Here is a 12,789-nt window from a genome sequence, read left to right on the forward strand (position 1 = left end):
TCCTTGTGCAATACAAAAAGAAGTTTATGTCTGTGTTAAGTGTGCTTTTTTTTTTTTTTAATGTCCTCATAACTACAATCATATTTTTTGTTTTTGCTTTTAAAGAACAAAGTCTCTTTTGAGTATGGAGTTTTGAAGTCTGTAAGTACAGACAAATTGTTAGCATGTAGCACCACATATAAGTCTAAGTCCAATTCCTTAAATAGTTTTGTTTTTTTTCCATTAAAATATGGAATTTTTGCTTCCAATCCTCCCTCTCATCCAACATTTATCCAGGGCTATTGGTATGTGCAGTGATTTAATCATCAGTAAATGTGCCAGTCATAGACCCAGACTTTAATGTTAGCTTGAACTAGAATATAACGTACATGATCTAGAAATTGCCAGGTGACAAAAAGCCATTTTCAGCACATCAACTGACATTTCAGTAACTTGAGATCTGGATCATGGGATTAATTTGAACATTTTTTGTTGATTTCAAGATAAACCTTGGTGAGCTTTTCGGAGAGGAAGACTATCTAGAAGAAGATTACTTATAAAAGGTGCATGTGTCAGCACAGTGATACTGATTATACCCAAACATCAATTTGCTGACTGATGCTCACTATATTTCATACTTCCCACTTTTCTCGGGAGGACACCAACAGCTCTAAGTTTGATCTGCCAACTATAGATAAGTAAACTCTGAAAAATCATTAATGTCATTTTGTATTGTCTGTATTTTGCTGTAAAACCCAACTTTCCATGCAGCACAATAAAATTCTAACAATCCTCTTTGGCAAAAGTCTTTATTGGATGTTTTGTTACAAACTCTGAAGCAGATTCCTGAAAAAAAGTCAGACAATTTCAGTTAATACACAAGAAGCACCTGAATACATATAAAATGTACTTGGAAAAATTGCACTTTACAGCGTTTGGTTGGAGAGTAAGATTGTTTGACTGTGGCCAAACACAGATAATACATTTTACTGAATCACCTTGTTGTTATTTCCCAGCTGGAATCTAAGGCTCAAACAGGAAGGGGAAGTTGGATTGACCCTGGAGAAACATTAAGAATTCAAGTCAGAATCAAACCCTGCACATGAAATGACAGTGACAATATAATACACATGTTTGCTCATGTGTTAAAGTATATCAGCTATAAAGGCTGCTTGTCATCATATAAAGTCATACCTCATCGACCCCAGGGCCAGAAGCATCACCACGAGGATTAGGAGGGATGGTAGTAGACTCTTTCCTTGTCCCCAAAGGCTGATATAGATCATAGTAAGACAAAGTTAACACACAGCTCTTTGACCAAATTGATGTGAAATCCTCACATTTCTTCCATCATTAGTTGATTTGTAAAAGTTCACTCACTTTTTCTGTTTGTACCTTTGGCTGGGAAGGCTGCTGCAGTAGGATGAAATGCATATCAATTCGATTACAAAAATAATTATACATAAAAATAATAATAATAATATATATTACATACATGCATGTATTATTCCTGAGTATTACATATTCATTTCATTTTTTAAATTCAGATGTAAAACATGGACATAAACAGACAAAAAAAAGAAAAAAAAAGAAACTAAACTTCAATAAATATACAACAATAAAACCATCATTAACATAATTTACTGGAAATTTGTAAATTGAGTTGGTTTAGCTGATATGTGGTGATTCATTATTTGGGCTCATAGTTAATAATTAGCGAAAATTCTTCATAAATTAAAATTTTGAACATTCTTTAACTGATGGGAAATACACTGTACTTTTGTATGTCAAACACTATGTCAGCAAGTGGTTTCAATATAATTTAGCCGCTATGTAACTGTTAATTCTTAGGACATTTCTTGAAAGGGTTACGTAATTTGGTAGTACAGTATAAAAAGTTTTCAAGAAACAACCTAATATGCTGATATGTAGTTTGACACATAAAACTACACCAATGCCCAAAAAGTGAACCTTTCCTTTTCAGGACACCAGTATAAAATGGACCTGTAAAATAAAGTCTTACTAAAAAAACACTTAAAATAAAATGAAAACACACGTAAGCAACCCCAAATCACACCTTTTATATATCATAATAGTGTAGCAAATAGCAGCACTGAGAGACAAGAGCTACAAAAAAAAGTCACATATCAATGCATAGCTCGAGGCTCGTCAGTTATTCAACACTCAAATGGGATATTTAAGCATGATCTAAGCAGTCAACTATGAAACCAGACAGACTGCATGTGGTCAAAATGACAGATAGTCATCATTACATCACAGTGCCCGCATCCACACAGTCATGACTAAACATTTTCTGATATGTTATTATCACTAAGTCTCTTTAGTCACAGTCTGCTGGATCAGTACAGCTGCTAGACACAATAGTTATATGTGTTTTCATAATAGCATTTCCTTGTGTCTTTAAATATACAGAAGACATACATACATTTTACCAACGAGCACAAAGAAACCTTCTTTTCTTTAGTTGAAGTCATCTTGCATGTCTCACCTGCAGAGGGAGCTGGGGCCTCTGTGTAGTTTTCTCCTGGTTCCGCTGACCGTTGTTGGGCTGCAGCACCACATTATTCCTCTGCTGTGGGTAGCCATAAGGAGCCAGAAAGTAAGGCAAGCCCTGTGAATGACAAAATCCATTTGAATCTGCAAAGGCACTTAAATAGAGATCTTGATGTTTTTACTCAGGTCAACATGTTTGACTTTGTACCTGCTGTCCGGTAAACTGAGGAAATCCAAAAGCAGGATACTGGAACTGTGGAAACGTCTGTAGGAGATTCAACACAATGACTCAATTCTGCATATTATCATGAGGGGCTTGCAGCAGTTCTAATGATAACTGCACAAAATAACTGCACAACTCGATCAATGTAATTTACCTGCATAGGATTTTGGGCCTGCTGAGGATTATTTGGATTCATGGGGTCCTGTGGAGACGGGAGCTGCTCCTGCTGACCATTGGGGAGGACGCCAGGTGTCAGCTGGTTGCCCTGGGCGGGGAAAATAAACTGGGGAAACTGGGCCCCCTGGGGAATGAACGGACCAGCCAACTGAGGGTTCAAGTTCAGCACCTGTGGAATGAACATAATCTCAGACCCCTGGAGATTGGAAAAAGGAGATTGAAAAAAGGATTTGGCTTGTTTTCTATGTTCTACATTGTATATCTATATTTATATTTGTATGTTTCTTACAGTAATCTGACAGAGGAAGGCATGTAACATTGGTGCTGATAAATGCTGTAACTGGAGGCAATAAAGGGAAAAGTGATGGTTAGTGTGAAGTATCACAGTAGCAGAAGAGCGCCACCTGTACCTGTCCATTCCCAAGGACCTGTGCTTGTCCAAGAGCTGCAAGAGTTAGTGCGTTCAGTCCCAGGATCTAAACACACAAAAGTGTTAGATTAGATTTGGCACTGACTGATGTTCCTAAAGGACAAAAATTTGACTCGGTGTCCAAGAGACTTTCAAGCAAATGTATTTACCTCATTGCTGTTGCTCGCAAGAATTCCAATTTGCAACTGTAAAACAAAAAGAACAACACTTTGTCTCTCTCAGTTTTGATAATACAAGCTATATGGTAAAGCAACATAGAGATTTAACTCACTGGAAGAGCAAAGCTTGTCCTGAAAAGGCAGATCAACAGAAGGGAGGTCTGCAGCTTCATCATGTCTTAGAGTGTATCTAAACACATGAATCAGGTCTTTAAAAACACTCCAATGTTTTAAAACATTTTGTCAGTCTTATTAAAATAAACTGAATGTCAAGAGTGAAATTCTTGCTAAGTGGTACAAATTTGTCTTACCTTTTCTCTGGTACTGTTTCCCTTTCTGTGTGTTCTTCACCTTGTCCACATTCCTTTAAATTCTCTCCATGTGAGCTCTTATAGTCCAACGCCAACCCATCCAGACAATTTGTGGTCAGCATGACAGACGTTTCTCATGGCTTTAGGTTCATCAGGCTCAGACACTTACAACATGCGTCAGGAGAGTATATTATTATCTCTGAAACTCCATGGTATGGTCTACATCAACATGTTAACAAGCTCCTTAAGTGTCTGTATTGTTGTATTGGCTTTCCACTTAATTTAAACTTTTAATGGACTGTTTTTATAAGCCAGAACTGAACAACTTTCAGTTTTAGTTGTTTTAAGTCAAGTTTATGCTTATGTGTTAAAAACTATTGCACTTTAGTCTGTAATTACAGGCATTAAGCCCAACAGGAATTTTGGCATGTCATGAGAAAAAAATGGAAAATAGGAGCTGGGAGCTTATAATCAGACATTTGTCAGTTCTTCAGCGTGCTCAGGCTGGTGTAGGTCAATTATGCCCATCATTGGTGACCGTGTTCATGTTAAGAAAGAAAGCTGGAAAAGCAAACACCAAATTTGTTATTGAGAGTCAGTCTGGAGAAGCTAGGCTGCATGTTTATAAGTTAAAATGTTTTAGACATTTGAAATAATACACATGATTAGGTCAAATGTTTTATTGCGGTGCGTTTTTTGATACACCCAGGTACATATGGCTACACAGGTTTTTCTTATCCTCAACGTGTTTTAATGTTTTTTGTGTTCCACTTTAATGTTTTTTATAGTTGAAATTAAACTTAAACTTTTTTTTTTAAATGACAAATTGACCTTTTTCACAGCTGAATGTTTGACCCTTTGTAGTGAAGCATAGACTACTTTCAATTGTTTATAAATGTTGACAGATATTTAATTTACTGTCCTGGTTGTGATTTCAGTGATGTATGCTCTGAGATGAAGGACTGAGAAGGAATCATTTGAAATTAAATATGGTTTTAGGCCTTTGTAGTTCAAGATGAGTTAACTTATACAGCAAAATTATGCTCCACTAGTATGAATTATTTTCCACCTAAATTAGTTATTTATTGTCTTGTTCCCTGTCCTTCATTGTTTCAATGTGCTAAAATTACAAATGGAAAACAAAATTGTATTAAGGATTATTTGCTAATATTCAGTGTATCTAACTCATAAGTCTGATCTTAAGTAATTTGATCTAAACACCAGCATTTTCTACTTATTTCAAACCTTTGAACACTTATAAGAGCCTCCTAGCCTGGAACCAACTTATTTTAAGATTTATTTCCAAGTAAAAGGATCTTGCTGCATTATAGATCATTTCACTAAGTCATTTTATTCTCAAAATCAGTGTTTATTTCTTGTATTTCAGATAATCATTTTTGCAGTGAACGGCTCAGTTGTGTTCAAGTGTCTCAGTATGTTGTGACAGTGAGCCGGCATGTCCAACTCTGAAACGGAGGCAGCTTAAATTCAAAATTCATCCATTGTTAACGTTATTTACAAATTGTGCTTTTCCCAATGTGACATGGCAGTTTTCAGATTTTTCATGTTGCACCAGCATGGGGTCACATCGGGGTCAGTTATGGGCTGTAAGTCCACCAGTGTTCAGAGTTCTTGCAGAAACCGGAAGTTTACCTTACTGCAGGTCTTGAACAAAACTTTCAGATTTTACTCAGCACAGTGAGCTTCTTTTTATTCTGCTTTGTGACACGTTAGTTGTGGTTTCATATTATTTCAACAGAACACAGAGGGTAAAAGTAAATGGCGTTCTCTCTGAGAGAAAGTGCTCATCTACCGGTTCACCTTAAGGCTGTGTTTTGTCACCACTTCTATACATATTATACACAAACATGTGCCAAAGCAGAGATGAAAATAGATTCATTATTAAGTATGCGGATGATTCTGTAATTGTCAGTTTATTGCAGAAAAATGAATCCAGCCATGGTCCACCTCCAAATTAATATAGCAAAAACCAAAGATATGGTTGTTGATTTCAGGAGGAACAACCATATGCACGAAGACACTTTAATCAAAGATAAGACTATCGAGGTCATTGATGACAAATTGAATTTTAAAGCCATCTGTGAAGCTGTATGCAAGAACAGCGTCTGCCCTGTTTAAGGAAGCTCTCTCACTTTCATATTCACTGAACCATTCTGACCATGTTTTATCGTGCTTTTATTGAATTTGTGTTATCTTTTTCTTTGGTGTCATGGTTCGGTCACACATCCTTAAAAGAGAGGAATGCCTTGAACTTAATTGTCAAATGGTCCTCTCGATTGATTGGTGAGTTTCAGCTTTCCCCAACATCCCTGTATTCCAGACAGTTACAGAGGATTGCCTTTTCTATTTTAAATGATGATTCTGACCCTTTGAGCTGTGAGTTCCAGCTTCTCCCCTCCAGACAGAGGTATTTGGTCCCTAAATGTAAGACCAAACGCTATCGCAACAGTTTTATTCCTCCTGCCATCATTGAGCTGAATAAGCTGTAACTATACACATCTTGCACATGACTTATTTACATATTTATTTAGTTATTTATTTATTTCTATTTTGTAGCCAAGAATCCAGGTTATTTTATTATATTTATTATAACCTTGGATCAATAGCCATTTGTATCTTGGTCACTCCGTTTCTTAGGAAATCTGTGTGTTTATTGGTGAAGCCTTGAGCTTTGGAGCACTTTTATCTTTATCTTTATCATGTTTTTCTCTTTTGGTTGTTATGGTGTAATGTTGTATGTATGGATGAATGGATGACAACACTTAATTTTACCTTGTGTTTATCAATGTTATCAAGTGGGTTTACGTTAATGATTTTATGTTCTTTAATGTCTTTTTCATGTGAAGCACTCGGTGCATGTAATTTCTCTTGTTGTAAGGAACTTTGAGCTGCATTTCTTGTGTGAAAGGTGCTATGCAAATAAGGTTATTATGATTATCCATTAGAGGGCAGCAGAGCTCCACTGTACGTTGCATTCAAAGTGTAGTTCATTGGTGAAAATGAGAGTTGCTGTGAAATCAGAGTTGTGTGACACAAGCTTGCCTTTAAAGTAGATTTAATTTTATTGTAAGGAAACACAAGAAAATACATGATTGGTTTTAACTGAGTTTTATACTACAGCTCAGTCTCTAAACACAGGTGTTATCATAGTATGTATTTTTTTAATATTTCATTTCATTTCATTCACTGTTATGTAACAGTGGCATCTTAATTCATTCCATTAAGGCCATTATCAATGGGAGTTTTCATTTCAGTAGGAGCTGGAATCTGAGGAATAGAAAAGGTAATGTGAGTGAATGAATTAAACCTTCAAGAGAATTTGAAAAGGCTCAAAAACACAGATACAAACTTTGCAATCTTACACACTGAAATGTATGTCTTTATGTTTATAAATCACTCATTGTCACCTGAGTATCCACAGTGGCCCTCAAGATGTTTTCTTGTCTCATAGCATGACGCTGTAAATCCAAAGAATGACAATTAAAAAATTTACTTTTCATCAATAATCATCACAGTTGATGTATAAAAGTTAAATTAGTAAATGACTTGTTTCCTACCCTAAGTCTTTGCTGAGGATGGGGGCGAGGGAGCATCAGAAAGACAACAGGATTTGTTAAATTGTATTACTAAGCATAATGTAACATTTTAATAAAAAAGGATTATGTGGATTGAAATTCAGTGATAGAAATAAATATTTACCATCAGAGCCTGCTGGAGAGGAATCTGCAGGCAAACAGAAAGACAGAAATCAAATATTTTACTGATTAAGCCTGACATAATGTCAAGAAGCTATGATGTTTTTTTAGCACAATTACAGTATGTACTAACTGCGTTGGCAGGTATGGCAAAACCATTGGGAAGGGCGCCCATCCCAGCAGGAAGTCCACCAACAGGCTTTGAGAGAAAGACAGAGATTACAACTTTAATTTGTGTTGTCAGGATTACTGCAGGTTAGTATTACTGCAAAATTTTGCATAAAAGGTTCAATAATGATAATATAATCAACACTGGTCAACATGACAGCAAACTGAATTAAGAATGAGTTTAAAATAATGCCAAAGGATGAAGTATTTTCCATGTGCTAATAATGAAGACTTCAGTCACTTAACAGGAGTGTGTCATCTTGTGGTGTATTTGGAGTTCAATGACAACAATGAGACAGAGTTACCAAATCCATTCTGTTGTACAGTACACATTCATTTTGGGGAGGCCAAATAGTCATTTTTGTTTCTGTTTACAACAATGTTTTTACACCCAATTTTAATCTTATAATTGTATCTTTACTTCATTAAAAGCTGTTTTTTCAACTTATTTCACACAATAAACATAATACACTACTGAACACACTATATTATTTCCGGTTACAATGAACTGAGGTCATGAAAAATTATGACCTGATGGACTGACCTGAGCAAGCTGGGGCTGCCTGATGAGATTGGCCATCAATTGTTGATTCAGGCCTGCATTCAGGCCTGCATTCATCATCCCAGGGTTTCCCAGTCCTCCGTTCAGACCTCCCAGCATTCCTTGATTCATAGCTTGCAACAACAGCTGTGTCTGCAACAGCTGTGTATTCATATATTAGTATATAGCATTGCACTAATCACACATAGATGTTTCATCTCAATTTTACTTACCTTTCCTATACCTGCATCGACCTGGAATAAGCAAAAGGACAAGAAGTTAAATTCACTTCTTTTTATGTGACAAAGATAGATGGATGGATGGATAGATATGTAGATAGATAGATAGATAGATAGATAGATAGATAGATAGATAGATAGATAGATAGATAGATAGATAGATAGATAGATAGATAGATAGATAGATAGATAGATAGATAGATAGATAGATAGATAGATAGATAGATAGATAGATAGATAGATAGATAGATAGATAGATAGATAGATAGATAGATAGATAGACTCACAGAATAGATGGTGGCCACAAATGCTGCGAGGAGAAGAAGCTTCATCTTGCCTTCTGAATCTTGTAAAATAGCAAAAGATGCATTTTCAGTAACAGCAACACATAATTAATATTATATACATGATTTCAAATAGAACATATCTATTCTGACTATGTAAAAAATCTTTAAAAAGTTCACTTACTGTATATTTCCTGTTCTTGCCTGAAATGCTTTGTGCCAAGGTGGAGGATAGCTGCTATCTGACTTTCGGCAGCTTTTATCAGTCCCAGAGATTATTGTGAGATTATTATGAGCCAATTAGAGACGAGATGACTAACTTGTTCACAAATTATGTTTGTCACCTCTGTGTAATGGGAATTTGTGGTATGACATCTTTTTGGGACAAGATTCAAACATTTTAAGACATTACTCTCAATATACCACAAAAGGTGAGCACAAAGAGTGACCACAAAAAATAACAGAGTGATTCAGTGACATGTGATGGGTTCTAGAGGGCACTTACTTAAATCTAGTATAAACCTTCTGAATATTGTGGGTTGTGGTACCAGAAAACAAACAGCTGACATCATTGTTAAGTACTTTTGAAGATAAAACAGTGAAAAACAGCTGTCTGTTCTTAAATCTAATTAAAACATTTAACCTAGCATGCAGCAAACTGTTTGGACAGTATAATAACTTTGATAATAATATAACTTTATTTATACAGCATTTTTCAAAACAGTTACAAAGTGCTTTCCACAAAATCAAGTAAAACATACAAAGAGCAACATTCTGACATGGAAAACAAGCAGTAATGATAAAATGACAGGCAATCAAGATTATTAAAAACCAAATCATAAAACAATAAAATCAACAATAGTCAAAACCATGAAATAGAGATAAAATATAGAATTCAAACACAAAAAGGATGAGGAATACAGTCAGTAAAACTATAAGAGGCCTTTACATGAAAATGAATTTTAGGAAGTGAAGATGAAAACAATTCTGCTTGTCTGAGATACTCAGGCAGCGAGTTCATTAACTGAGGGGTCCAGACAGAGAGGGCCCGGTCCCCCTTTGTCAGAAGACAGGTAGAAGGAACAACTAGAAGACTGTTGCCTGAGGATCCTGCGAGGCATTTAATGTTATCAATAAAATCTTAAAATCAATTCTAATACTCACAGGTGACCAATGGAGACATACAAAGATTAGTGGGTCAAGAACCGAGCAGCAGCATTTTGAACTAATTGGAGACAGGAAATTGTCTTCTGGCTCAGTCCAAATGAGATTAAATAAACGGGTTAATCACTTCCTTAAGGTTAGTAGTGGATTAAAAGGACTTGATTTTGGTAATAAAATAATAACAATAATAATAAAATAAAATAAAATAAAATAATAGAATAAATAATAAGAGGATCTCGGTTTTGTTTGTCATTAAGCTGAAGAATGTTCTGTGACACCCAGCATGGTTTATGCAAGACAGGACAAGATACTAATTATGTTGGCTGATTCATAGAACTGGGTATCATCTGTGTAACAATGGAAGCGTCTGGTGAGGGGAAGAATGTAAATGGAAAATAAGAATGGACTTAGGATTGACCCTTGAGGGATGCAACAACATTTTTGTCTAAAATCTTGGATAAAAAATAATTTTTTGAAATAGGGCTTAAATTGATTAAAACAAGAGAATTGAAACAATGTGTAGACAAATAGGCAGGATCTCTGTGGATAGTGTATAGAATTTCATGTGAGCAATGTCATTTTTGGTGGGAATATAGGGAGATTTGCTCAAAATGGGACAATGTAATAGAAATTTTAGAAATCTGCAGAAATGTTCAAATGTGTGGAGGTGGAAAAGATGGGGGCAGAGAAGGTCTGGTGCCTGATCTCCTCAATTTTGCTTATGAAATGTTTTATAAAATCTTCACACCTTACTAGAGTGGCTTTGAAGGACTGACTGGGAGGAGGGCTGATCACAGAGCAAATGGTCTGGAATAACACCCTTGGATTATGGCTGTGAGAAGCAACCAGCTTGGGAAAATGTGAATTTCTTGATTCCTTAACTGAAGTTTGATAGACAGCCATTAGATTTTTGAGAGTTTCATAAGACTCCTCGTTCCATCTTCTTTCAGATTTTCTGCAATGCTTTTTCAAATTTGTGGTGTGGTCATTGAGCCAAGGAGAGAGGTTATGTTTTGCCCTCTTTTCTTTAAGATTTTATGACTAAACTGTTCAAATTCATGACTTGGTCCTCAGTGGAGAGATGAGAAAGTTCAGTGACATGAGGACAACCAGCCTCTGCCAAAAGTTTGGCGGAATCAAGGAGCTGACGTGGAATTAAGAGAGCAAGAATGGATAAAAAACCAAGTTCACAGGTACAGGACATGACAGGGGGGTCTCAAAGCTTTGTGTTAAATTAAGGAGGTCAAAATATGAAAACACATAATACATAAAACATAAAACTAAGGATTTCAAAGGTATTCAAAGTGCTGAAAGAGAGATAGAGGAGCATTTAAAGGAGTCCTTAAACACAGCGGCCACAGCACCTCCAAAATGATTGTGAGTTCAGGAAAACAGCATCATGTCTTAGTGTGTATTTTGTTTCCTGTTATTGTGTTATAAAGCAAATTTAAGTAAAAACTTCTGCCTCAGGCAAAACCGGAGGTCGGATTGTAATCTGTCATGGGTTTACATTTGTTGATAACAGACTCAAGCAGATTATGTTACTCTCACCAGCCCAAAAATAACTACGCATATCCCGCTACCAACTCGACCACGAAGGAAACGACTTCAGACATCTTTCAATTAAGAGCTTTATCAGCATGTTTTTTTCAAAATGTCAGGAGTCATTAAATTCATTCCCAGTGTGGTTGGCTGGGTATGTTGTCTCATTGAGGCTGTCTGAGTAGGAAGGTTTTTTTTTTCTTTTTTTCTGCTGACTGGACAGCCTACAGCCGACCAGGTAAACACCCTCTGTAGAAGTCTGGTCTGAGGCTTCATGCTAATTACACGCTGTCATACCGTCCAAATTAAGTAGGCTAACATTTTCTTCCTGTTTGCAGTTTCATGTCAAGACAAACGACATTTCCTAATGTGTAACTATGGCCTTTTTTCATTTAATTTCATTATGTCAAAGGCTTTATTAACAGGCATATATTCATGCAAGAATTTTGACATCATGTGAGTAATGTTTGGGGATGTTCTTCATATTTAGAGACCAAAATTACAATGCTACATGCAGTGCAATGTAAATATAAATTTGTACATATTTCTACCATACTCTCATACAAAAATAACTGCCATCAGAGGAGCCACACCCATGACGCTGGATACTGTTGCTGAGTGTTTTGCTTCTTTTAAACGTAAGATAATGTGGAAGTGTGTGTAATGTACTGATGTAAAAGATTCAACCAAGATTCCACAAGTGACTTCAACCATTTATTGGTGATTTGATATGTTTACAATGATTCACAAAGGTAACACTTATGCATGAACAGTTAGTAGTGAGACAGAATCAAGACTGAAGAACAAATCATGAGATATATGTGAAGTCTGACAGGTGTGTGGTCTCATTGTGCTTGATTCTCCTCAGCCTCCATCCCAGAGCTTTCTTCCTCTTCTTCAGCTGCCATCACCTTCATCACGGAAGACTGTGTCCTCCTGAGGCGAGCTGCCACTGACCGCTGGAACCTCAAGCTGCCAATTGCCCTCCCACCGGCAGCGCCTGGCTGTTGCTGGTTGTTCAGTCCGGCTGCCGTCAACAGCTGCATTTGGCCAGGAGTCAACATGGCACCCTGTGGGATTCCTCTGTTGTTTATCTGTGGCTGCATGGGGAACACTATGAACTGCCCACCCCTGGCAGCCTGAGCCACCTGCCCCTGAGGATTCAGATTGGCACCCACAAGATATGGCCCGCCTTGTTGGAGAGCTCCAATAGGAATCAGCTGCTGACCTATTGGGTTCCTGAGTGGCTGGATCAAAATTGGCCCACCAACTTTGAGTAACTGGGCCAAAAGGGCATCAACATTCAGTTGGACCCCATTTGGAGCAATGGGGTTGGCATTGTT

At 36.7% G+C, this 12,789-nt stretch overlaps 1 protein-coding gene across 1 annotated transcript; it reads right to left on the reverse strand.

The window, feature by feature from the left end:
* Nucleotides 1-1,002: 1,002 nt before the first annotated feature.
* Nucleotides 1,003-3,654, reverse strand: odam (odontogenic, ameloblast associated). The gene is made up of 9 exons (XM_062425964.1): nt 3,595-3,654; nt 3,473-3,508; nt 3,304-3,369; nt 2,871-3,089; nt 2,702-2,758; nt 2,489-2,611; nt 1,356-1,392; nt 1,174-1,232; nt 1,003-1,038 (listed from the first exon to the last, which is right to left on the reverse strand). Exons 1-9 carry the CDS (start codon nt 3,652-3,654, stop codon nt 1,003-1,005), a joined length of 693 nt encoding a protein of 230 aa, XP_062281948.1.
* Nucleotides 3,655-12,789: the final 9,135 nt, after the last annotated feature.

This window comes from Scomber scombrus, chromosome 2 (assembly GCF_963691925.1).
Source record: "Scomber scombrus chromosome 2, fScoSco1.1, whole genome shotgun sequence".
In the NCBI taxonomy this organism is placed as follows: Eukaryota; Metazoa; Chordata; class Actinopteri; order Scombriformes; family Scombridae; genus Scomber; species Scomber scombrus.